Source organism: Brassica oleracea, chromosome C4 (genome assembly GCF_000695525.1).
Source record: "Brassica oleracea var. oleracea cultivar TO1000 chromosome C4, BOL, whole genome shotgun sequence".
NCBI classification, from domain to species: domain Eukaryota; kingdom Viridiplantae; phylum Streptophyta; class Magnoliopsida; order Brassicales; family Brassicaceae; genus Brassica; species Brassica oleracea.
Window position 1 is genome coordinate 21,158,456 of NC_027751.1, and position 26,570 is coordinate 21,185,025.

Below are 26,570 nucleotides of genomic sequence, written 5' to 3' on the forward strand. Positions count from 1 at the left end.
ATGGAAATATGCAAGATATCAATGTTGGACCTCAAACATTCTGGGATATCCCTGTCATGGAGAGGCAAACGACGTAGCCATCTTGTTTACTGCAGACTGGATCGAACGCTGGTTAATCCGGCATGGTCTGATAGATTTCCCACGGGCAGATACCAATACCTCGGTTTCGAAGGATCAAACCACCGACCTGTGCTCACAGTTTTTGACTCAGGAAAACAACATAGAAACCGGTTATTTCGGTATGATCGCAGACTCCGGGAAAACGAGGCTGTTAAGGAAATAATTGCAGAGATTTGGAATGCGAATCCAGATGCGTCCGTCAACACTCGACTAGCAATGTGCAGACGTGCTATCACTGTCTGGATGCAAGAGCAATTCTTCAATAGTAAGGAGGCAATTAACAAACTCAAACAGAGACTGGACGTTGCGATGTCTGACCCCAAAGGTGACGATAAGCTGATAAATGATCTCAATCTCGGTCTCATGGTGGCGTATAAAGCAGAAGAGGAATTCTGGCGACAAAGGAGCAGAATCATGTGGTTATCCTTAGGGGATAAGAACTCAGGGTATTTTCACGCGATCGCCAAGGGACGTCGAGCTCGAGACAGAATGACAGTTATCGAGGATGCAGTGGGTACAGCGTACTATGAAGAGGAACAGATTGCGGGACAGATAAAAGAATATTTTTCGGGCATCTACTCCTCGGACTTCTCGACCACCGGCTTAGCATCTACTGTCGAGATAGTAGGATCAGCCATCTCACCCTCTATCGCACCTGATACGAACGAAAGTATTTGTTCCATCCCTACAGCTGCAGAAATAAAAAAATGCTCTCTTTCTCATCCATCCGGACAAGGTGCCAGGGCCGGATGGCTTCTCTGCAAGCTTCTTCCATTCTAATTGGAGCACTACTGGACCAGCTTTGATCTCAGAAGTACAGGCAGTCTTCCGGACAGGAAGCTTACCACCGGTTACCAACGTCACGTACGTTCGTCTCATTCCGAAGATAACAGGAGCGAAGCTGGTATCCGACTATTGACTGATTGCGCTGTGCAACGTGTCCTACAAAGTCATCACGAAGATACTCTCCCTGCGCCTAAAGCCTATACTACAGGACATCATCTCTGAAACGCAGTCAGCCTTTGTGCCTGAAAGAGCCATCTCGGACAACGTTCTCATCACACATGAGATTCTCCACACACTTAAGACGTCGGAAGCGGAAATTCATTGCTCGATGGCCGTCAAGACAGACATGAGTAAGGCCTATGATAGGCTAGAATGGCACTTCATTGAGACAGTCCTGGACCGGTTCGGATTTGCAGTACCGTTCGTCAACCTGATCATGCAATGTGTGCGATCCGTCTCATACTCTTTTCTCGTCAACGACTCGGTACACGACAGGATTATCCCATCAAGAGGAATCTGACAAGGCGACCCCTTATCACCATACATCTTCATCCTATGTGGAGAAGTACTCTCGGGGCTTTGTCAAGAGCACAACGGAGTGGGCATATGTCAGGCCTTAGAGTGGCAACGCCGGCACCTCGACTAAATCATTTGTTATTCGTAGATGACACAATGTTCTTTTTTTTAGACACTGATGAGAGGAGCTGCTCTGCCTTGTTAGACATCTTGCATCAGTATAGAATGTCGTCTGGTCAACTGATAAATGCGGCCAAGTCCTCTATATCCTTCTCGGCTAAGACCCCGCAGGCAATACGGCAACGTGTTAAACAACACCTCGGGATTGAGCAGGAAGGAGGAGTAGGGAAGTACTTACGACTACCAGGACATTTTGGACGACGCAAGAAAGACCTCTTTACAAACATCGTAGATCGCATCAGACAAAAGGCGGTTAGCTGGGCCTCAAAGCACCTCTCAAGCGCAGGAAAACTTGTCATGCTGAAGGCCGTACTCACACCGATCCCATCCTATGCGATGACATGTTTCGAGTTACCAGTGAGCTTATGTAACCGGATACAATATGTGCTCACGAGGTTCTGGTGGGATGCTTCGCCAGACAAGAAGAAAATGTGTGGGGTGGCATGGGAAGTAATCACAACACCAAAAGCGGCAGGGGGCTCGGGGTACGTGACATTCAAGCTTTTAACACTGCCCTACTTGCGAAACAGGCGTGGCGGATTGTATCTAAACCGGACTGCCTACTCTCTAAAATCCTTCGCGCCAAATACTGCAGCAAAGTGTCGTTTCTTCAAGTGGAACCACCGAAAACAGCCTCTCACGGGTGGCGAGGAATTCTAAAAGGAAGAAACCTGTTACTGACTAATCTGAGTAAAGTCATAGGCGATGGGGAGAGTACGAGAATCTGGAAAGACCCTTGGCTCAGTATGTCGACCCCGATGAGACCTCTAGGACCGGTATGTGAAGAGAACCAGGATCTTGTGGTCGCGGACCTTCTCTGTCGAGGCAGCTTAGAGTGGAATGTAACTAGAATAGAAAGCCTCCCACCTCAGTATCTGCCTAACATCATGCACATTAAACCAAGTGTGCTGGGAGCTCCAGATTCCTTTGGTTGGCTAGCATAGAAGTCGGGTACCTACACAGCTAAGTCGGGGTACTATGTTGCAATCACAATGGATCAAACAGAACCGATCCCTAACCAAAGCCTCTACCAAGCTATATGGAAAGCTAAAATATCCCCAAAACTTCAATTATTTCTCTGGAAAATAGCTAAGGGAGCTCTGGCCTTGGGGGAGAATTTAGAAAAGCGAGGACTTCTTTCCAACGTAACATGTAGACACTGTGGGGAATTTGAAACCACTGACCACATCTTCCTACACTAAAGCTTCACTAGGCAGATATGGACAGCACACTGTTGGAAACTGAATTTCAATCCATCAGACTGTGCATCCTTCAGTGAAGCCTTCATGGCCTCGACGAGTCAGATCAACCTCCCACCGTTGGGAGTGACAGGAAACTTATTCCCGTGGCTATGCTGGGGAATTTGGACGGCGCAAAACTACCATATTTTCGAGAGCAGAGCTTCTCTACATGCGGACATCATCTCGAGATCAATCAAAAACGCAAGGGAATGGACGGAAGCCCAACCGAGCTCGCCTTCACCTCCACTTGGACAGAGCCAAATGAATACTATACCAGCAGGAACGACATGTATGATTATTTGCTGTTCTGATGCTGCATGGAAGGCAACAACAAACAGGGCAGGCTGTGGTTGGATATGCACGGACACATCACCCGACGGAACTCTACGGAATCACTCGGGACATCGAGCATCTATCCCTCTCCTTTGACTGCATCGCTTTTACTTTTATTCCTAGAAACCTTAATGTTATGGCTGATTCACTTGCTAAATCAGTCTTGTATTTGGCCATAGCCAACTAAACTTTCTGCTGTTGGACTGCTTCTTTCGCATTTATAATATTGGTGTTCAAAAAAAAAAAGAAAAAAAAAAACATCGACCTCAACCTTATACGAAGAGAAAGCTCATCAAGTCTAAAATATCATCAAAAAACAATCGGAGGAAACTCAGTATTTTTCTTCGAAAAAACCGCGAACTCTCTAAAACGTCTTGTAATGAACTACGATTAGCTTGATGACTATTCAAAGATACTTAGGCAGCATTAAATTGGGTTCCGCTATAACATAACAAAATCTCCTTTATACTCATTCACCGAATTTTGCAACTCATTACAGGTACTTCTCCAAAACCTTAAATCGAAATCGTGATCTTATTGATGAGATACTATTAGAGAAAGAAGTGAACGTGGCCATTAGTTTCCATATTACTTTTTATGTGGTAGGATTATGTTTCCTTAAGTTGAGGATGTGTTCCTTCTTATCCACGTTTCTGGTTTCACGTAGTTAGTTTATTTCTTTAGTTTTGTATTTAAGTATCAGTTGGGAAGGGAACGAAAGAAGAAGAGAAAATTGTAGTAAATTGTTTTATTAGTTTGTTTTTCACAAACTTTCTTAACTTTGAGGAGGGGCCTTAATTGACATCAAAGCAATTTGTGTTCTTAGGTATCAAAGGGGTTGATTAGGTTCACTCCTAACACTTATCCAGTACACTGATTTTAGATTCAACATTTATTAGATTTTTATGTGATTGGGATGTGATCCAAATAGTTCTTTAATTGGTTGGAACACTTTTTCTCCCAAAGCCAAAAGCAAAACAAAAAAAAAACATCATAGGATTAGTGTACTCATTGGTATAAACTGACCCACACACATGCTTTTGCATCATCACCATTAAACTGTCTCATAAGTTTTGGCGCACACGAATATTTTTGGTGATGCATTCATTGAAAATTTGAAATGATTCGTCATCATCTCTATTATTTCTCCCATAGTGACAAAAGAGGAGTGAAAAAGGTAAGATAGTCAGGTTGTACTGGCATTGATTGGTTTTTAAGTATTTATGAGTGTGAAAGAAATAGTGGATTCTATGCGTATGGATATAAAATATGTGGTCTCTACCATATTTGACTTTACATTCCTTGGACACACAAAACGGTCCACTGGCTTTTTCCTTTTATTTTACATGTTTCTTGGGAGTAGTATAGTTTCATAGAGATTACACATTCACTCTGTCTTCCATCTACAGGTTCCCTTTGTCTTCCATCTGTTCGAGTTGTAGCGCTAAAGATTAGCATAACAGTATCGAAGGAATCTAGGTCGACTTGCTTGAGAGAAGATTTTATTCTTGGGACGCCAAATCTCACTGAGAACAGGGGGTTCTATTGGGTACACTGTTATTTGGATGAAATCTTTATCCTTTTGTCTTGATATTAATTAGAAATGTCCTAAGTTTTCATTTACTTTTGGTTAGGAATAGTTATTTGGGAGTTGGAGCTTAGTCGGCATATTGAACTTTGATAAGTACCCTACCATGTGATCAGAACTAGAACCATCCAAAATAGTGTTGGCTCTGAGCATGTGCTCAGGAGTGTACATGCATTGGATCTCTTTATTCTTACATTTTTACAAAATAAATTAGGATCTTAATTTGTTAATGGACAATTCTCTCAAATGACATTTTTTAAGTTTTGTCACAAAAATAGTTCTAAAAAAATAAAATGACCAAATTGGCCATTTTATTTTAAAATTTTTAATATGTATATTTATTTTTAAAAATTTGAACTCATCCCCAAAACCCAACCACTTAGCTCTAAACCCTAAGTCTTAGATTAGTTAACCTAAGGTTATAAATGCATATTTACTCTTTAATAAAACTTTTTTGGTCATTTTCTTCATTAAGATCTATTTTTGTGAAAATAAACTAAAAATAGTTATCCAAGAGAATTTTTCTTTGTTAAATCCCAGATAATTTAGGGTCTTATTTTTAAATTTATAATAGTATAACTGCAAATTAGAAGAATAAAAAGATTATCCTACCACAAGGCACATGTATAAGCCGGGCCTGATCCAAAACACGGGAGGGGACCATAAAGTGTAGTTATGAGTTCAAGAAAATTGTCTTTGTATAAAACATCAAATTCTGTTTAGATGAACCTTATAAATTTTATTTCTCCAACACGAACGGAGGTTCAGATCTGTCTATGTCTTCTAATAGAACTGTGTGGATATCAAATTCTATCAAACTAATATCGTGAGGGATTATATCGATTTGCAGTTAGGTGTGTACTCAAAAGGGGTCTCGGTGTTAATGCCAGGAGACAGTATACCTATATTCATTGCTCACCATGCACCCGTATCCACACCTGCAGACAGAAATTCCAACACACGAATTCGAGAATGTTAACAATTCGAGAATTGCATTATTCAATTATTTGTTTTTTTTAAGAAGAACACGAGAGAAAACACGGCGCGTCCATCCAACGCGCCCCAGATTATCTCTCTCGAAGCCTAATGTCCTCGATCCAAATAGTCGATTTCCCCTAGCCTCTCCGGCACCATCTGGTGCTGCGAGAGGGCCATACAATCTCCCGCTGTGTCCATCTCCACCTCTTCCCTTCGTTGTTCTCAGCTCAGTTTGCCTTTCTGCTCGGCGTCTCTGGATCTGTTGAATTCCTCCACCAGATAGTCGGATTCAAAGTCCTCTTTGGTTCCTCTGGAGCTCCGGCGAGGCAAGAAGAGTCGGGGTTATCTTAGGGCCGGCCCTTGGGTTTCCTGTTAGTTGCCGTTTGCGCTCGAAGTTGGGTCAACTTTGAGATCCGAGACAGCCGGAACACCAGACGCGTCGCTGCCGTCGTCGTTTCAGCCTCTACATCTCGCTCCAGTCGGCTCTTCTATCAAGTCTCTCCGTACAGCTTCTCCTCTCTTTGAGTGAAAGATGGCTATGAGGTAAGCCATCAAGGACCTCTTTCTTTAGTTCGAAAGACAACAACCATGGTGGTCTCTGGTTCAAGTTTGGTAACTCCTTCTTGCTACCGATGTTGTTCACTGGGGTCTTGAGGACAACCTTAGTCATGATGTCACCTGCTTCAAGGCGTAGCCTTTTTCTACCATGAGCCGTCTGTTTTCAAAGAGTTTAATCGCTTCTTCTATTTGTCAATTCCATCCTCCTAAGCTCCGGTTTCTAGCTTCAGTGTGTCCTGAAGTCGATGATGTACCCATTGTGTCGCACAGCCGGATAGGGAGCCAAATAGACCGCATGCGCTTGACCGCAACGTGTGCTTCAATGTAAACAGCGTCGAAGTCGGGTCTACATCTTAGCTAACACCAAGCAAGCTTGACTTTTGTTGGCCAGCGTCCTCTTCCAGCGGAGCTCCAGGATGGGAGCCAACCGTCACCATCGATGCCTGCTGCGAGCCACCTCGGTGAGACCAGCCTAAACACCTCTCATGGCTTTACTCTCGCAGTCTCAGGTTGCTCCTTTGATTTGAGAAGTGCTTGGGAAGGGGAGATTAAATTGTTAGTCTTTAGTTCTATCTTGGTATTATGCTTAAGCTTCTATTGTTTGGTTAAGACTGATCATAATCTCCTTGGGATTTAAAGGTTTTTTAAAACTTTTTTGCACCTCTAAGCTTTCAGAATGGCTGAAAAGCAAACTAGGCTGCATTAACATGTAATCAAATCTTCATTGTTTTCAATGACATTTACAATTTAGCAAAAAAAAATTATTTGTTTTTTTTTTGCGATTATTGCAGCTTCAATCTTAGATTTGAGGAGGCTGTTATGAGTATCTCTTAATATGACTAGAGGATTCAAACTTAAGCAGCTTGACTTAAGTATATATGTATTCAAGATTTGCTAGATTTTAATTTTTGTTGAGTTTCATAATGCGTACTATAAGAAAATTAGTTGAACGGGAGGGGAATGTGTTCACTGTCGGTGTGAACTTAAATGGGGAGGAATATGTTACTGTCGAGTCGTCCTGTTCAATTATTAAGCCCTAATCCAATAAGCATTACGTTGTTTAAAGTAGATAGATGAGGTAACATGTTTTTCTGGTCGTTAGATTCGTCTTATGTTATAATACGATCTTAGATCTCTAATATAAACTTTTGTGTCTAACCTTTTTTTGTCTCTAACCTTCATTATTATAATTATTTCTTAACATTCTATTATAAAAGAAATCAGATCCTTTATAAGTTCCAAACTGTTGTAGTGTATTAGCTATACGGATTTCATGAATTATATTGTTACAGAACAAGACTATCGTCTGCTTTTGCAGAGTAATTTTTTTTTTTTGTGAAAATGTTTTTTTATAGTAACTGATTTTTTTTTGTTTTCTAGAGCTAAGTATCATCTACAACTAATATAATTGTTGTCCGGAAGCTAAATAATGTTGGCAGAAGAATATGAGTTTAAAAAAAAAAGTATTCTCTAAAATAGTCATTTTAAGTTTTTGTCACAAAAATAACCTTCAAAAAAGAAAATAACTAAAATAGTTATTTTTATTTTAAATTTTTTATTATTTATTTTTAATTTTTTTAAATTTGAAATCCTATCCCAAAACTTCACCCGTTAACTCTAAACCATAAGTCTAGATTAGTTAACCTTAAGGTTTACCCTTTAATAAAACTTATTTTGATCATTTTTCTCATTAAAAACTATTTTTGCGACAAAAACTTAAAAAAAACTATTTTAAAGAATTTCTCAAAAAAAAAAATGTAAAGTTTCATGATATTATATAAGGGAGATGAACCATCTTTGCGGTAGTATAGATCTAAAACCATGTTATGCATGTGACTAGAAAAATATATAGATGGTATATAATTTTAGATCTTTACACATTTCTTTAGCGACTTCTTCTAAACTATTTTGAGAAGTTTTTTCAACTAATCAAATTCATTGTGTAAAGAGGTTTTTCTTACCTGGACTAAAATCTAACATACCTTTTTATCAACGTAAATACATCAAGATTAACCGGGGCGTCTAGCTCTGGTGGTAAAGGACTCACAGCTGTGAGCACCGCCACCTGGGTTCGATTCCCGGCCACTGTGGATTTAACATTCGGGCCGCAGCGACACAAATTAGTCTCTTGGGCCTGGAAAGCCGTTGGGGAAATTGTGTTTAATCAAAAAAAAAAATACATCAAGATTCAAGAAATTGAAATTTGCATGGGGATTATTCATCAATCATCATTACTATTAAAGCTACTTTGAGGGTAGTTGGTATTATTTTTACACATATCAATTTATCAACTGTCCCAAGATATCACAATAAATACTCTTCGAAGTCTCTCACTTCACAATCATTTCTCTCTTGCTGTCACCCAAAAGAGTAGTACTACTCTCTTTCTCCGATCAAACAACGTCGTCTTCTCTCTCCCTCTCTCTCACATGGGTTGCTGCGTTAGTTCCGGCACCGCTGATCGGACCAACGAGAACGTGTCCAACAAGCACACAAACATTGTTGAAGAAGAAACGGTCGTCAAAGAAGTCTTGTCAGAGACAACATTTCACAGTAGTTCCTCTAATGTCCAAAACTCAGCCATGGATGATCCTATGAACAGGAAGATCCAGGGAACAGAGGAGGAAAAATTCAAAGTTGATCCGGACTTGTGTATGAACCGACCCGTTTCGATTGACCCTGAAGAAGGATCGGAGGTTTCGGAGATATGTAGCTTGAGCTTGAGCGAGAGTGTTTCTTCAGTGACTGTGATGAATGGTTACGGTGAGGAAGAAGTGAAGCAGAGGAAATCTCAGAGATCTCCGGTAAAAACTCGGACCCGGGTCACGGGTAATAATTATCCGACCCGAAGAACCGATCAATCTTCTCGAAAGAGAATCAACGGAGCGTGTAATACTGGAGCGAGAGTCGGGTCAGGTATGATAGACCCGGGTGAGAGATCCGGAAGAAGGTCGAGATCGCCGGCTACAAATAGATCCGTGATGGATTCGAGTCAGACTCGGGTGGGTGGGGCAAGGACTCGGAAGAATAGTCAGTCTCCGGGTCGGCTTAGGGTAGATCCGAATACAAACACGTCGGATCAGCAACAACATCAAAACTACGGTTATACCACTGAAGAGTTGTTAGAGAACCCACTTGTTTCATTAGAGTGTTTCATATTTCTCTGAAGAAAATAATATTCCTAAGAAAGACGTTTCTCTTTTATTAAAAAAAAAAACTGTTGAAGCTGGATGTAATTCGTAATGCCACTTACCTTACCTCTGTGTTTCATTTTTTTAATAATAGAATTTATCATTAAAATTGAAATGAATTATTTTACAAATAAATTACCAAAAAATACAAAATAATTTATGTAATTCATTTGTGTTTTAATTTTTGTGGAAAAATTGTAACTTTGGTGAACTGATGTCAGGAAAATTTAAGATCATATAGAAAAAATGTTTATTTTTTTGTCTATTTGCTTGTTGTATCTCAGGATAATTGTGGTTGCAATGATTTTTTATGAAAATATACAACTTTTGTTTTATTTTAAGGGTTTATTGGTGAAATAGCCATTTTTCAGAGACAAATTAGGTAACTAACACTGATTTTGACATAATTTAATGTCTGTTTTTTACTCATTTTTCAGCTTTACTCATTTTTCAGCTGATTATGCCCCTTTAAGTTACAAGTTATCAGTTACAATTGTTAAAATAGGTGACGTTGTGCTTTTCTGTCGAATATAAACACGTACATACATATACAAAGGTGAGACGCCATCTATTTATCACGTATGATAGTTACATTATAAAGGAAAATAAGGCGATACTAAGTGTACACGTTTTACAACTTATGGAAACGTAACGGAGAAACCAATTTCTTAACAATGCAATTCTATATGACGAAATAGAATAAGTGACGACGTAAAGGCTAAATAGCATGGAAATAAAATACAAAAATGAATATGTGTTATAACCTATTAACTAATCACTAAACCTACATAGGAATATGACTTTTAATCCAATATGAACCCATGTCACCGAAAGTGTGAAATTCCAGGCAGATGCATTCATAGTCTACCTAAAACGCATCGAATATAAACTCAACCGAAAATGTGAACTAGCAGGCTGATGATTTTTTATTCTATATGACCCAGGTGGAATAGAAAATTTTAAAATTGCCAACTACAAATGACAAAGCCAATTTTGTAGACATAAACGTATGTTGATATGGATATGGCTTTATGAAGCTGGTAATTCTGGCCCCAAATGTCAACACAAGTCGACTATAATTCAAAACTCAAGTAATCACTATACCCAAACGTGGGAATATAAACCCTAAACCAAAATATAAACCATAAATTCAAATAGAATGAAACAAAATAAATAATATAATATGAAAGTTCAGGAGTGTTCTATTCCATACCAAAATAGTATATAACACCAACCCCATACAACCCCTCAATAATTAACCATATAGCAACTCCACCATAAACTCCTAAATACTTAACCTTAAACCATAATCACTAAATCCTAAACTAAATATAAACCCTAAACTCAAATATAAACCTTCAACCTAAATAGAATGGAACTAAATAAATAGCATAGTACATATTGATGAAATTATGAAATGTTTATGATATCATGGAAGAAGTTAATGCTAATCCCAACCTTACCCCTTTCACCAACAAAATACTATACCCTAAACCTTAATCATTAAACTCTAAGCCCAAATATAACTCATAAACCCAAATATTAAAAGTATGTAAAATAATTAATTTCCTTAAATCATAGACCTAACCCCCAATCTCACCCACCCTCTAAATTCTAAACCTTAACCTTTATTTACTAAACCCTAAATTCAATTATAAACCTTAAACCCAAACAACAAATGTAGATGTGGTTAACAAAATTTGTGTGAAGTTTACCCTTATGTGGATCGGGTTAACGAAGTGATAAAATTGAGTTTTAAATTCTTAGTTTTGATCAATACGCATAAACTAAGATTCATAGCAATAATACAACAACAAAACATAACTTATGCTTATGCACTGTACAATCATATTTATATTATATGTTCTGCGTATATAATAGAATACAACAAATAATAAAGATTATATACTCCATTTCACATGAATGGTCTTTCCATTTTACGTACACACGATCTATTTCACTTATATACACATTGCATCATTACATATAAATGAAAATATATTCACCAGCTAGCTCAAATCCAGTTTCGAATAATCTACTTGACAGCCTAAATCTTTCATTTGTAACCTGAGAAACAAGAGAAAGATAAAGGCGTTAGGATTCATATAACAAGGTAAATGTAAAATAAATTATATAGTGCAACAATAATATGGAATGGAAACTCTGTAAGGCGTAACGATATGCATAGCTCACGATCTTAAACCACACAGGAGAATAAAAAACCCTATCAACTAATCATGAAACCCTACACGGAAATATGACACATAATTCAGTGTCAACCCCAATCTTGCAATGACAAACTCAATATTCCGAAACTGACCCCTCTCCAACCATCACTAAACCCTACACGGAAATGTAAACCCTAATACAAGTATAAAAATAAGTAAATATAAATACAAGTATGAATTAAGAATCTAAAGAAGGTGTATAAAACGTTCGAATTGATTTCATTCAAAATCAAATGGAATATAAACGTCTATATTTTATTCTATTCCAAGTCAAATGGAATATACCTAACGGATATCATGTCATTTCTAGACTGTGAAACCCGTTTGTAACGCAAATGCTATTCTATATCGAAACAGTATTACGACACCATTTACTATGCATATCAGATAAAAACACAAGTGGAATAGTTGATTTGGACACAGACAAAGAGAATGTGAAGATAATCTAAGGAAAAACACGGAGAACTTACAGGAGTTTCAAAGTTTTGAGAAGAATCAAATTCGTGAAGTTGAAGAGGAAGGTTGTGTTACTAACCGCCGGTGAAACACTAACGCGGAAGACGATTGACAAAGGAATACGAAGGAGATGTAAAAGCTTTCGATTGCATGCGGATGCGAGGAGTTGGAGGAAATTGGCGTCGGAGACCTTTCGACTTCGAGAAAGTTACCAAATGAAGTATAAAAGGGGAAATGTGAGGTAGGAAAAGACACGTTTTACTTTTGTACACAATTAATAATGAATAATTTTAATTTAATTTTTGTAGGTTGCACCGGTTATACGAAAGGGTATTACAGTATTAATGTATATATTTAACGGCGTGTATATGACTGTTAGGGGAAATAGCTAGTGGGTGAATTACTGTTTTTTTTCATGGTTATAGGCTCCAATTTCTCTTGTTTTAATGTTTGAATTGATTGAAAAAAAAAAGTGTTTTTACAATTTTAGACCGAGAAGATCTTCTCTTACTTTCCTAACGACCTTAAGTCTTAGTAGCAAACCAGTCCTGTACCCCTTCAGTCAGGCCATAATCTGCCTTTGTTTTAAACGATAGCATGCTATTTAGCGATTATGTATCGTCTTATCTATCAGACCATGTAGAGACAGTGGAGTTGTCACTGAGCTTGTTGTCTCTTCCTGTCGACGTGTGTTCCTTTTCCCTTTATAGATTAATCGCCTATTTATACTATTAATCACTGATCTAGCAATTGACCTCAAATAATTCTTTCAAACGGTACCATTAAAATGACTACTAAGCTTTACTAAGTTGAAATTACAATCCTATTTGGATTGTCATTTAGGTCTCAAGCAGTGAAAGTGGAATACTTTTTCTGTCGCAAAAAAAGTTGAATCCCTTTTACACTAGTTTGAAATTTTATATATTCTTTTTTTGTAACAAGAGGAAACAAATTTAAGAAAATTATTTTTAGTCATTATTCATTCAAAACTCAAAAGTTACTTTTCTACATATGAACGTTGCTTATGTTATATAACTTTCTCTGTTTTTAACTTTATTTTGAAAGAACATGATTCCAATCCAAAGATTTTGATTTTTACAATCTATAGTTTTCTTTTTCTTTTTTCAATCTGAGAGACTAGACATGTGATTTGATCAAAAAAAAAAAAAAAAAAAAAAAAAGACTAGACTTGTGCATTCGGTATTTTGGTAGGGTCCAGACCGGTTTCTTTCGGAGTTTTCGGGTCCTAAATATTTATATTTAACTAGGTACTTGGAAATTTTTGTTTCGGATCTGGGTGGATACCTTTCGAATTCGGATCAGTTCGGATTGGTTCGGATCTATAATTAAAATACTTATAAACTACTCGTAATTTTTGAGAACGTAGCATGTCTAGCTCGGTTCAGTTATTTAGCACCCGTAAAGATCCGAATTACCCAAACCCAATCAAAATTTATTCAAAATCTTTCACACACACACATATATATATATATATCTCAAATTTTACAAAATAACCAAAATAAACTATTAATAATTGAAATTAAATATTTTAAACTCTAAATTTGATATTTAAAGTTTCATATTACGTGAATATGTTATAAAAATAATAATGAGTAATTACAAACAAAAGGAAATTACAACTAAACCATAAATTAAAATATGTAAAACATATTACATGGAGTCATAGTCCTTGATATTCAATGTTTTCACGTCAGGGTCTATATTGATTTCAAGTCAAGTATTACTATTTTCATATCAGTTCCGATTCAGATTGTTGGATCTAAGTAAAATGCCCAACCCTACAAAAGCTAGACCATTAATTTCTCTAACCCTAGTAAATTAATTGTAATTGAATCGGTATTTTTGGATTTAGTAAATTAAGTGAACCAGTCAGTCATAAACCCACTTTAGATCCCTTGGATTTGGTTTGGTCTTGGTTACAAAATAAACGTCCATCATTCGAAGAAGAACCGCGCTGATGCTCTAAACTATACAGAGTTATTCTTCTATCTAACGTAGAACGGTGACAACACATTCTATTGACCAATCCACTTTTCTGTAACCATAGACTTGGGATTCCACCACTTTTTTCTCTCTACTTTTAGAGAAAATTACATTCATGGATACATTTTGACTTTCTAATATCACTTAAAGACACATTCTACTTCTCACACACTTTGGAGTTGTTCATTGTCCAATATGCCCTTGAAACATTACTCTCTTCTCTTTTGTTATTTTTTGTTTCTATACTTTCTCATCTCTGGTTATTTTCTTTTTTATCAAAATCTTTCATTACTTCTTATTCTAACTAATCACGCTTTTTAATTAATGTTTTAAATTTTAAAAATTAAATTGAGAAAGCCCACTTTCCCAATTGTGCTCCCAAATCACTAACCCTAATCCCATTCTCTCTCGTTTCTATTCTACCCGATGAAGAACCAGAATCCTTATCACTAACCTTAATCCTACGCTAAACATATCTTCTGTCTCTTCTCTCAATCGATTTTTCGTGTCCACTCCACTCTCTTAAATCTCCACCAACAAGAACGTCTTTGACAGCGGCGGATTAAGCGGCGAGTTCTTGATCTTTCATGAAATCGCGAACAGTAAGTCAAGTGAAGGACGGGCTTGATTCTGGTTAAATCAACAAACCAATACGGTTAGAAACTTGATGGAGATATGTCCGAATACGTTTCAGTTAACAGCTTTGAGTTCTTGAACGGGTTCCAGATCTTGGATTGTCGTGTTGGTTAACAATTGGGATCTCATATCACTGTTTGGCTACACCGCACTAGACACACAAGAAGATGAAGAAGACAAAGAATAGGATGAGAGACAGCAAATAAAAGAGTATCAATTACATTGTGAGAAGAACATGAACGGTTAACAGATGCGCTAAGGAATCATTGGTTTTTCTAGAAATCAATTCTTTCTCGTGTTATGACCATATATGGGAAAAAGAAGGCATGATGAAGTGGCATGTTCATGTACGATGATGATGGTTCTGCTGTCAGCGTTGCAACACGATGGTTCTTCTTGTCTATAACTCATTCTTCCAAAATTCTTTTGTCCACAGTTTTCTCATCCACAACTATCACATCCACATAACCTTCGTCCACAATGTTTTTGTCCCCAGTTTGCTCATCCACCGCTATCACATCCACACAACCTTCGTCCACAATGTTATCTACGACTTAACTATATAAGGGAATTGAGGACACTCTTTCTCTAGACGACACATGTTGTCTACAACTTAACTGGCTACAACTTAACTCTCATATCCATAACTCTCACGTATACATTCTTCTGTCCACGCTTTTCCATCCACGACATTACCTCCACAACTATGCTGTCCACACCTATGTTGACCACAATCTTTAGCCAGTACCTCGTTCTCATTGTCCTCATCATGGAAGCTTTCTTCTTCCTCTAAAACACCACTGAAACTGTATCTCTACCATGTTTTCAGTCACAATCAACTACAGTCTCTTCAATTTCGCACTCTCCATCATACCCAGTGTAATTCGATCCAAATCGTCTATGACAAGACCTCCCTGTGCGCTGGGTTTTTGGCAGAGATAAGAAGCGTGGATGTCGGTGATGAAGCATCCGAACAAGAAGCTCAAGATCTTGGTAAAGATTCTGGTATTAATTTTTTCTTCTATATATGAACCCTTTTTTTCCTTCACACAATTTATTTCTTTAATTCAATTATTTTTCATCCACATAATTGCTAATCTATACAGCTCAGTCTATGGTTCAGATCTTCTCTATTATAACTAGATATGTTTTTTTGTTTCCTAGTTCAAGGGCACAATGGTATTTAAAAAAGTTGTACAGTTGATAGAGTGTCTTACATTCATAAAGTGTCTATTTGTGTAAACTAAAACTAAAAAGTGTCTGAGAGTGTAACTCTCTTCTACTTTTAAGGCGATTTCCTATTTGGGTCTCTTATCGGTTATTTTCTTTTTTAAAAATCTCTTCTCCACTAAGCGTGTGAGACAAATAATTACCGGCCCATTGGCTACAGTATTTTCCCAATCACATATTTCCTTTTCTTTTTGGAAATTAATTTCTTGATCTCCCAACATCTCGTTCTTCCCCTTTTCTTCTTCTGTCTTTCCAAATTCAATAACCTAAATCTCTTCTGAATTCTGTGCTATTAATGGTGATTGTTCGTCAATTACGCTTGACCTCTTACCCCTGATTTCACAGCCTCGCCGCAGTTCAGCTCTTGCCTTCGTACTTTCAACCGGAGATATGGCTGACATGCTACACAAAGCTATTGGAGCAATGTCGATTGAAGAGGAAACACCACTCACGCTACCCGATGAACCAAGATTTAGGGTTATTGATGAGAATGAACTTAGTATTCTGGGACGTCTGTTGAACTCAGAGTGTCAATCCATGGCGAGAATGATTTACTACATGCCTACTGCCTGGAGAGTCTACGGACGTGTTCGTGGAATTGCGTTCTCTAGGGACCGCTTTCAGTTCGTTTTCCAACGAGAAGAGGATCTGGTTACTGTGCTGAAGGATAGACCCTGGTCCTATAATCATTGAGGTATGACCCTAGAGCACTGGACAGCAAACCCCCCGGAGAAGTTCCTGCAGACGATGGAGATTTGGATTCGTATGCGGCATATTCCACTGATCTTCTACACCATTGATACGATGTACACCCTAGCCTCAGAGATTGGCAAGGTAGAAGAAATTGCTTATGATCCGAAAATCTCGCAAACTAAGGATTACATCAGGGCACTAATTACCTTTGATGTCGATAAGCCGGCGAAAGCAACGCGTGTACTGAATGTTTCAAAGGGAGGTTCACGATCGAGTTCGAGTATGAGAAGATTCATAATGTTGTTTCCACTGCCTCCGACTCACTCATGAGAAAATCCGGTGTCCTCTCCTTAGGAAATGCTCTATTAAGGAGAAACTTCAACTGCCTGATTTTCAAGCTCCTTCTCTAAAAGGCAAATAATTGGTAGTAGCTCATCCTCGTAATCAGCTAGATGGCCCTCCTGGATTTCCCCCGTTATTCCCGGAACTGTCTAAACATGAGCAACAGATGGCCCTCCTTTACATCTCTCATGCTGACGAAACAGAGAGGAGAGCAAGAATTGAGAGAGTTAGACAGGGTATTGCTGAGAATGCTGCTGATGCTGCAGTGCGCATTACTAAAATCACCAGTGATATCAACAAGGGTAAAGGTCATGTGTTTGAGTATCAAAGCCTAGATAAGAGCACCTCTCACTGGAAACAGACAAGAGTATATGATCTATGGTGGAACACAAGAACCCCTTTGACACACTCGAAAGAGAAGCTGAATCTTCAGACACTAGTGGAGTAGCTATCTCTGCACCAACTGCAGTGTGTGCGGATTTTCAGTTGGGCCCTTCATCTGGAGGGCGAGTCTCAGGAATCTCAAACGCAAAAAAGAACCAAAGAAAATGACCTCCTTCATGGAAAAGAAAACCTGGCACCAGATCGTCTGGCACATTAAGCGAGTCCTCTCTTGCTCACACCTCACTACCAAGCAAGAAAATGAAGTCTTCTCCTCCACCTTCCTCCTCGGATCACAAGTCTCTAAAAATCACAGAACCTACGGTGGCTATCGTATTGAAGCCGCTGCCTCCCCAATGAGCATTTTGAGTTGGAATTGTCAAGGTGCTGGCAGTACCGAGACAATTCAGAGATTAAGGGAGATGCGCCGGGTGCATTTTCCTGATTTCATATTTTTGATGGAGACTAAACAAAAGAATAAGTTTATGGGTGATTTGCAACGTGAACTGGGATATGATAACTTGATTAAAGTGGAGCCGGTGGGGTTGAGTGGAGGCTTAGCTGTGATGTGGAAACGATGTTACAAGGTTATTGTGTTACAAGAGGACAAGAGGATCATTGATCTTCAAGTCGAAATGGGTTCATTGGTCTTTTATCTCACCTGTGTCTACGGGGACCCTGTGAAAGAAAGAAGACAAGCTGTTTGGGAACGTCTAAGTGACATAGGAGCGAGGAGAGATGCACCATGGATGTTAGTTGGTGATTTCAACAAACTGCTTAGTAATGAAGAGAAACTCGGAGGGGCTGTTCGCAGTGACTCTTCCTTTTGGGATTTCAGAAATCTGGTAGACAACAATAAAATCAGAAATAAGAGAATCTCTGGAAACCCTCTATCGTGGGCAGGGAAGAGAGACAATGCATGGGTGCAATGTAGGCTGGACCGTTGCTTTGGTAATGATGAATGGTACCGACTCTTCCCTCGATCTCATGTGGAATATATGGCCATGTATGGTTCTGATCATAGACCTTTGAGGATTGGATTTGCACTGGAAATTGATGGAGCTGGTAGAGGTAGATTCTTCTTTGATAACCGTATGGTGGGTAAAGAAGGCGTGGAGGATGCTGTTCGCAAAGGGTGGTGCAAGGAATTGTCGGGTCGACATGTCGACATCCTAGAAAGGATTGGAAACTGCAGGAGGGAACTAGCGAAGTGGAAAAAACGTTCCACAAGCAACGCAAAAGTCAACATGCAGCGCCTGCAAGTTGAGTTGGAGAGACAGATTTGTAAATCTCATCCTAATGTGGTCCTAATGCGGGAAATCATGATTGAATTGGGTAAAGCTTATATAGAGGAGGAAATTTTCTGGCGCCCGAAATGCAGAGAGCAGTGGCTTCAAGAAGGGGACTGGAACACTTGTTTCTTCCATAAATGCGTCAAAGGAAGGAAGTCTAAAAACAAGGTTCTCATGCTCCGTGATGACCAAGGTATAGAACATTATTCCGAGGGAGCAAAAGGCCACATAGCTGCTGAGTTTTACAGAGACCTCTTTATGAGCTCTAACCCTTTCGATCTCTAGAGCATTTTAACAGGCTTCGCAGAGAGAGTCACTCCAGACATGAATGATATGTTATGTAAAGAGGTCTCAGCTGAGGAAATACGCAGAGCAGCCTTTACAGTCCGAGGAAGCAGTGCTCCAGGAGAAGACGGACTTACTGGTACGTTCTACCAGAAATACTGGCACATAGTTGGTTCTCAACTGATCACCGAGATTAAAGGCTTCTTTCAAAGCTCTGTTCTTCCTCCGGGTTGGAACCATATGCAGCTGAGTTTACTGCCCAAGATAGCAAACCCAACGCAGATGATTGGTATGAGACCGATCAGTTTATGTTCAGTTCAATACAAACTAATCTCCAAGATTGTTTGTGATAGATTGAAGTGTATTCTCCCTGACATTATCTCAGACAACCAAGGAGCCTTTGTTCAAGGTCGTCTCATCTCCGACAATATCATAATAGCACACGAGTTTGTACATGGTCTGAGAACTAATGACTCGGTAGCTAGGGACTTCATGGCGGTTAAAACTGATATGTCGAAGACATACGACAGAGTGGAATGGTGCTTTATGGAGGAACTACTCGAGAAGTTGGGGTTTAACAGAACTTGGATTTTTTGGATTATGGATTGCATTACGTCTGTTTCCTACTCAATTTTGCTCAACGGTAGATCCCATTGATTTATTAAACCGGAGCGGGGAATAAGACAAGGCGATCCATTGTCTCCATTCCTCTTTATCCTCTGCGCTGAGGCTTTAGTTAGCAAACTAAACCACTCAGAGGAAAACGGTCGTCTAACAGGGATTGGGCTCTCTTCCAATGGTCCTCAGTTTCATCATCTGTTATTTGCAGATGATAGTCTGTTAATGTGTAAAGCTAATGCCCTGGAAAGCAAGGAAGTTATGGACTGTCTTAAGGCGTATGGGGATGCTTCGGGTCAGCAGATCAATCTGCAGAAGTCCTCAATTATCTTTGGTTCTCTCATTCCTGACTCAACCAAAGACCAAGTTAAACTAATCTTGGGTATTGACAAGGAAGGGGGAGAAGGCACTTACCTGGGTCTTCCGGAGTGTTTCAAGGGTTCAAAAAGAGACCTTCTGAGCTTTATACGAGAGAAGCTTCAATCAAGGATCCATGGGTGGTTTGCTAAAACGCTGTCGCTTGGAGGGAAGGAGATTTTACTCAAATCTGTAGCTATGTCCTTGCTAGTATATGCAATGTCTATCTTTAAGTTGCCGCATGACGTTTGCACAAAAATAACAAGTGCCACGACTGAGTTTTGGTGGGGAGGATGTAACGGTAAAAGGAAAATCCCTTGGGTATCTTGGAAGAAGATGTGCAAGCAGAAGAAACATGGCGATTAAGGATTCCATGATATCATCAAATTTAACCAACCTCTTCTGGGGAAGCAAGCGTGGAGGATCATGAGTAACCCAACCTCACTTGTTGCGCGGGTCCTCAAGAGTAAGTACTTTAAAAATGGTGATTTTCTACATAGCACTCTTGGTCCGCGCCCCTCATACACATGGAGAAGTATCTTGTACGGCAGGGACTTGCTGAGCAAGGGTCTTGTCAGAGACATTGGCAACGGGGAACAGTCTACTGTATGGTCAGTTAACTGGATCATTGACCCTACTCCGAGAACTTCTAACTACAGACCTAACAGTGTTATTGACTTGACACTGAAGATCTCTGGTTTGCTATTACTCAACTCCTCTTCGTGGGATGCAACGCGAGTGAGACAAGCCTTTACGGATCATGATGCTGATATCATCCTTCGCCTGAGGCTAAAAGGTAACCAAGAAGATGGGTACAAATGGGGTTTTACTAAAGATGGAGTGTATACGTCGAGAAGTGGCTACAGGTTTTTAGATAACCTCCCAAATGAGAATGGACCCCCTCAACCAACTCTATCACCTCTGGAGAAGAAACTGTGGAGCTTGCTATGGAAGATTAAAGCACCCCCAAAAATTAAACACTTTTTATGGAAAGCTCTATCAGGGACTTTAGCGGTCACGGACAGGTTACAAAGCAGAGGACTCGATGTAGATACTACATGTAGAGTGTGCAATGGTGGGATTGAGACGATATGTCATCTCTTTTTCACGTGTCCTATGGCTAAGGACACTTGGGGAAGAGCTTCTATTAAGCTACCGAATGCAGGTTTCTCCACTAACTTTGTTTTTCTCAATATCTACCATTTATTGGAGCAAAGTAAGAAATTCCCCAAGGACTTGAATATCGCCTCGTTCCCCTGGATCCTCTGGCATTTGTGGAAGGCTAGAAACGGTCTGGCTTTCGAGAGAATCCAGTACTCCTCATTATTTGTGACCACAAGAGCGAAAGAAGAAGCAAACGTGTGGTTTGAGATTAGTTTTCCAAGAGTAGAGGAGCCTCAGCCACCTCTTAGAGCTCAAGAAACCAGTGTATCATGGGTTAAACCCCGAACAGGGTTTCGGATATGCAATATAGGAGTCTCATGGATAAGTAGACATGTGAACTGTGGAGCGGCTTGGATCCTACGTGATGACAAAGGAAGAGGTATCCTTCACAGCCGCCGTGCTTTCTCTAATGTTGAGTCAAAGAGAGAAGCTGAACTTCTAGCTATGCAATGGGCAGTTAGAGACATGGTTAGCACCCGCCAACCGAGGATTGTTTTTGAATCTTCTTGTGACCAGGAAAGAGACACATTCATGAATCTACCATCATACGTGGAGCACCCCTCGGTTGTCAACGAGATACTTCTCCACCTTCGTTCACTTCACGATGGAGCTTTCACCACTGTGTTCGAGAGAAGAATTCTATTGCTCAGAATATTTCTGTAAGTGTTACTGCAGAGCAGCGATACCACTCTTACATCGCTTGTGGTGGTCCGTCTTGGATGTTAAGGTTGATTGAAAGTGAAGCTGGAGCATAGAAGCTCTAAAACCCATTCCTCACCCTCAGCGTGGCTTCTGAATTATGTCTCTTGGAGTTAAATGTCTACTGACATCCTTGTTTTCTTATGTTTTATGAACCTTCTTTTCTTTTTATGTTATTGTTGGGATAGTCCCATCCTGGAACCCCTATGGGTGTACTTATGTGAACCGCTTTTAGTTCCTTTTGAAGTTAATCCAATCAGTGTTAAAAAAAAGACTTGGGATTCCATTTGTCTTTTTTTCTTAATTTCTTTTGTCGTCCATTGTTTTTCTTAATTAGACACGCCATTTTTATGGTTTCATTAAGTTCATATCTCCATTGTCATCACATCACCAGGTATGAACTGAAGATCTCTCAGCCCAATATTCAGTCGACTTTGATCATTCTTATTCAAGTTCACTAAAGTACAAACAACGCCTTTGTCATTTTGAAAAGTCATTTAGTCCATCTAGTAATTATCGTAAGTGTTGGATATGGGCCTGATTACCCGTCCGCGCCCACGAGTTATTGCCATGAAGTAATTATCGTAAGTGTTGGATATAGGCCAGAGTACCCACCGCACCCACGAGTTAACCCGGCCCAAGATCAAGCCATAACGTCCGAAGGAAGAAAGAAAAGTTAAGCGCAGATAAAAACTCAGACGCAAGAACGATCATTTCCACTCGTCAGAGCAACTCTGACACACGCAATCTGAAAGTCAGATACTACATGACGCAAGGTCTACCACGATGCCGAACGTAGCTGCCAACGCAGAATTGAAATGCTAGCTACGCGGAGCAGGTGGAGCTCGAGGTCGACCATATGTATATTTTGTGGTTTAAACCTAAGTACTATATGAATAAAAGTTTTTAAAACTGTTTGGATTCCATACAGTGACGGACCCAGAAATGAATGAGACTGGTGTAAAAAATAATTAAAAGGTCACATGTAGGCGTCAAACCCTGGTTTATGTGGGGTCATACTCCAAACTTTACCAACTCTGCTGTCCAATCTTTACTGTTGTCTTGTACAAAACAAAATTTTATCATTTTTTTTTGTGGTGTCAGGTGACTCCACAGCTCTTCAAGTGAATCCGTTCCTGATTCCATATGATATTAGTCCTATTTCGGCATGAACCAACAAACAATTTTAAATTCGGGTTGCAAAGCATTAACTTGGAACCACTAGCAATCCATTTCTTGGACATTTGACAATGGGATTTTGGATTTGATCTAGTCGGCTTTCGTTTGGATTGGTTTCGAGACCGAGATCATGAGCTTCTTGATATTGTCTTCTCGTGCTTCAAGTACGGAAGACTTGGGCCAATTGTTGTCTCTAGCTCTTTTATTTTATAAGGCTTTCACGGGTTTTGTCAAGATTTGGGCAAACAATTACTCTTTATATTTTACAAAGAGTCATTTTTTTTTGTTATTAGACAAGGAGTGTTATTTTGTAATTCCAATTTATACATAATTTCAGTTTAATATTAATGGCATTGATCCATATGACAAAATAATAATTACATTGATCTTTTAAATAATTTTATTTATCTATAATATTATTGGTTAAATATGTATAATTAATAAGAAAATAAATTTATTTCAATAATTTTTCTTATTTTGAGTAAGAAGTGTAAAAATAAAATTCTTTATGAAGCAAGAGAATAATAAATTCAGATTTTATCTTGAGAAATTGCTTGAAATACACTAAGTTAGATACCATTTTCAAATTTCACTCAGTTAAAAATACAATATTTAAGTTTAGAGTTTAGTGATTATTATTTAGGGTTTAGTATTTAGAGATTGAGGTTGGAGTTTGATATAAAAATTCTATAAATAAATTTTAAATATTTATAAATATTTATAAATAATTTAGAATAAATTTAAATATTTATGAAAATAAATATTACTTAAAGAAATTTAAAAAATGATATCAAATTTAAGATCAAATTTAAATTTTATTTTATTTTTGTATGCATGGTGCCAAAAACTTTCTAATATACTGAAGTGGGACCTCTTTTTGACTATTGACATGACCATCTGCAATCATATAACGCTGAAGATTTTTGTGAACATTTTTTTTATTGGGGAGAAAAACCTGAGCTTTAGGGTTCGATTGGTAATGGCTGTAGCTTTAAAATTTTTGCTGTAGAAAAAAATCTGTAGATTTTTTGCTATGGCTTTAGATTTTAGTGCCGTAAAATTTTATGGAAAGCAATAAAAAATTGCTTTGGATATTTGGCTCTGCAGAGCACTTGTACAACTGTATGTTATTTCAAGAGCTGTGGTTTCAAAAAAAAATTTAAAGCTTGATTGCTCTGAATTTAGTGCTGTAGAAATAAATAGGGCTGTGGACAGCACCTACAGCAACTACTAATCACCAACTTATATGTGGTATCGCTTTTTTAAAATATAAGTAAATTTACTAATTAAGAAAACATATTTAAGATAAGAATATTTTGTGGTTGGAACCTGGTATCTCACCGGTGAGGTTATCCAAACTGAGTGAATGAAAACCTTCTATAACACCCCGACCATTCACGGTTAATGGACACCCATGCTCGCTCACTCCGTCCGTGGGTCCCATTCCATCTGACGGACGGTGCGTTAATATTTCAATGCCCGAAGACTTTTTTACTGATCCTACAATGACATTTTCCGTAGTCTGGTCTTATTTACACGGTATCGCGAATCACTTCCTGATAGGTCACTCATACTTTTACTACTCCAACCCAAGCACGCTTAACCCTGAAGTTCTAAACGGATGTGTGACGGAAAAGATAAGTCAACTTTGGTGACATAGGTATCCAAATCAATCCTCTTAAGCCTTTCCATATATCACAACTCACAATGTTACAATTCACCTCCTCTCAAAGAACGCAACGTCCTCGTTGCGCCCCACAACAAGTCTCAAGACGTCTCTCTGGTCAGAACCGAGATGGCTAACAAGCTCTGATACCACTTATAACGCCCTGACCGCTCACGGCTAATGGGCACCCACACCCGCTCACTCGGCTCGCGGGCCCCATCCCATCCGACTGACAATGCGTTAATTTTTCAAGGCCCAAAGACTTTTTTACTGACCCTACAATCACCACATGACCTTTTTTGTGATTTGGCCTCACTCATACGGTATCACGAATCACTTCCCGATAGGTCACCCATCCTTTCACCACTCCAGTCCAAGCACACTTAACCCTGGAGTTCGAAACATATGTGTGACGAAAAAGATAAGTCAACTTTGGTGACATAGATAGCCAAATAAATCCTTTTAAGCCTTTCCATATATCACAACTCGAGATGTTACACTTTCGTTATTAATTTATTTTCTAACGCAAACTACAATGCAAAGTGGACCGAAATCTACCTATCAGCTTTAGCTTACCGAAAGTTTCTATCTTTCGCTCACCATGGGGGGGGGGGTGATGAAACACTGAAATGTCTCTTTTGATAGTTAACGTGTGAAGGATATGTTCGAACTTAATGAGAATATCACGGAAGTTAAGAGGCAAATGGTAGATTTCGAAGCAACTTAAAAATGAGGTGAAGAAAAAGGTTGAGAGGGAGGAAAGGCTGCATCGACAAAGGCACTCAGTTGTTGGGGTATGGCTTACAAGTGTGGAGGACGTCCATACACGGTTCAAGAAACTGGATAGTACAAGTGCCATTGAGCTTGAAAACTTGTGTTTATGCGACTTATGCTAAAATTTTTATGGTTTAGCTACATATATGGGAAAATGGTGTTCTTGTTGTCTGAAGAGGTTAAGAATCTCAGAGGGGAGAGTAATAATTTTACAGAGTTTATTGTTCCGACTTTGAAATCTGTAGTGGAAGTGAGGTCTACTCAGGCTACGATTGGTCAGGAAGAAATGTTCGAAAATGGAATGGGCGGTGTATGCAAAACTACACTTCTTAAAAACATACACAATAATTTTGCTGAAATGGATGTGGACCGTGGTGTCTCAAGATGCAAATACTTTAAAGGTTCACATCATTTTTTGCTTTATAAATAAAAAACTTAAATCATTTAAATTGGACATATAATTTTTTATTACAATTTTAACTATTTTTAAGAAAAAATATTTATATTTATTTTTACATATGTTATAAAACTTATACTTGGTTTAAATATTTAACTTTACTTATTAATTATTATTGTATATTTTTTAAAAAATCTAAAATTAATTATTATTTTTTAATAAATATTTTTGTGAAATAAATTAGATGGATATAATGTTTATTTTAGAAAAAAAACTTAAAGAAGTTATTATAAATATAAAAATTAAATAATTAAATTATTAGGTGGAAAAAAGAAGATGATGTGAAACACTGAAATGTCTCTTTTGATAGTTAACGTGTGAAGGTTATGTTCGAACTTAATGAGAATATCACGGAAATTAAGAGGCAAATGGTAGATCTCGAAGCAACTTAAAAATGAGGTGAAGAAAAAGGTTGAGAGGGAGGAAAGGCTGCATCGACAAAGGCACTCAGTTGTTGGGGTATGGCTTACAAGTGTGGAGGACGTCCATACACGGTTCAAGAAACTGGATAGTACAAGTGCCATTGAGCTTGAAAACTTGTGTTTATGACTTATGCTAAAAAATTTATGGTTTAGCTACAAATATGGGAAAATGGTGTTCTTGTTGTCTGGAGAGGTA

The 26,570-nt window shown here is 38.6% G+C and overlaps 3 protein-coding genes across 3 annotated transcripts; all 3 read left to right on the plus strand.

Annotated features, from left to right (window-relative positions):
• On the plus strand, positions 1 to 2,262 carry LOC106338365. Its single transcript, XM_013777361.1, has 4 exons — positions 1 to 790; positions 921 to 1,024; positions 1,136 to 1,349; positions 1,595 to 2,262. Exons 1-4 carry the CDS (start codon positions 1 to 3, stop codon positions 2,260 to 2,262), a joined length of 1,776 nt encoding a protein of 591 aa, XP_013632815.1.
• Positions 2,263 to 8,579: 6,317 nt separating this feature from the next.
• On the plus strand, positions 8,580 to 9,603 carry LOC106339664. Its single transcript, XM_013778515.1, has one exon. It carries the CDS (start codon positions 8,730 to 8,732, stop codon positions 9,465 to 9,467), a length of 738 nt encoding a protein of 245 aa, XP_013633969.1. The 5' UTR covers positions 8,580 to 8,729; the 3' UTR covers positions 9,468 to 9,603.
• A 6,163-nt stretch (positions 9,604 to 15,766) lies between these two features.
• On the plus strand, positions 15,767 to 16,738 carry LOC106338366. Its single transcript, XM_013777362.1, has 2 exons — positions 15,767 to 15,820; positions 16,391 to 16,738. The coding sequence occupies exons 1-2, from the start codon at positions 15,767 to 15,769 to the stop codon at positions 16,736 to 16,738; spliced, it is 402 nt and encodes a 133-aa protein (XP_013632816.1).
• The last annotated feature ends 9,832 nt before the right edge of the window (positions 16,739 to 26,570 follow it).

Excerpts from the sequence above, each read along its gene's own strand:
- LOC106338366 (XM_013777362.1), top strand. The coding sequence starts at position 15,767 with ATGTCGGTGATGAAGCATCCGAACAAGAAGCTCAAGATCTTGGTAAAG. Across the intron at positions 15,821-16,390 it reads AGATCTTGGTAAAGATTCTG|CCTCGCCGCAGTTCAGCTCT; the intron begins GTATTAATTTTT and ends CTGATTTCACAG.
- LOC106338365 (XM_013777361.1), top strand. The coding sequence starts at position 1 with ATGGAAATATGCAAGATATCAATGTTGGACCTCAAACATTCTGGGATA. Across the intron at positions 791-920 it reads CGCACCTGATACGAACGAAA|CTTTGATCTCAGAAGTACAG; the intron begins GTATTTGTTCCA and ends CTACTGGACCAG. Across the intron at positions 1,025-1,135 it reads AGATAACAGGAGCGAAGCTG|TCAGCCTTTGTGCCTGAAAG; the intron begins GTATCCGACTAT and ends TCTGAAACGCAG.
- LOC106339664 (XM_013778515.1), top strand. The coding sequence starts at position 8,730 with ATGGGTTGCTGCGTTAGTTCCGGCACCGCTGATCGGACCAACGAGAAC.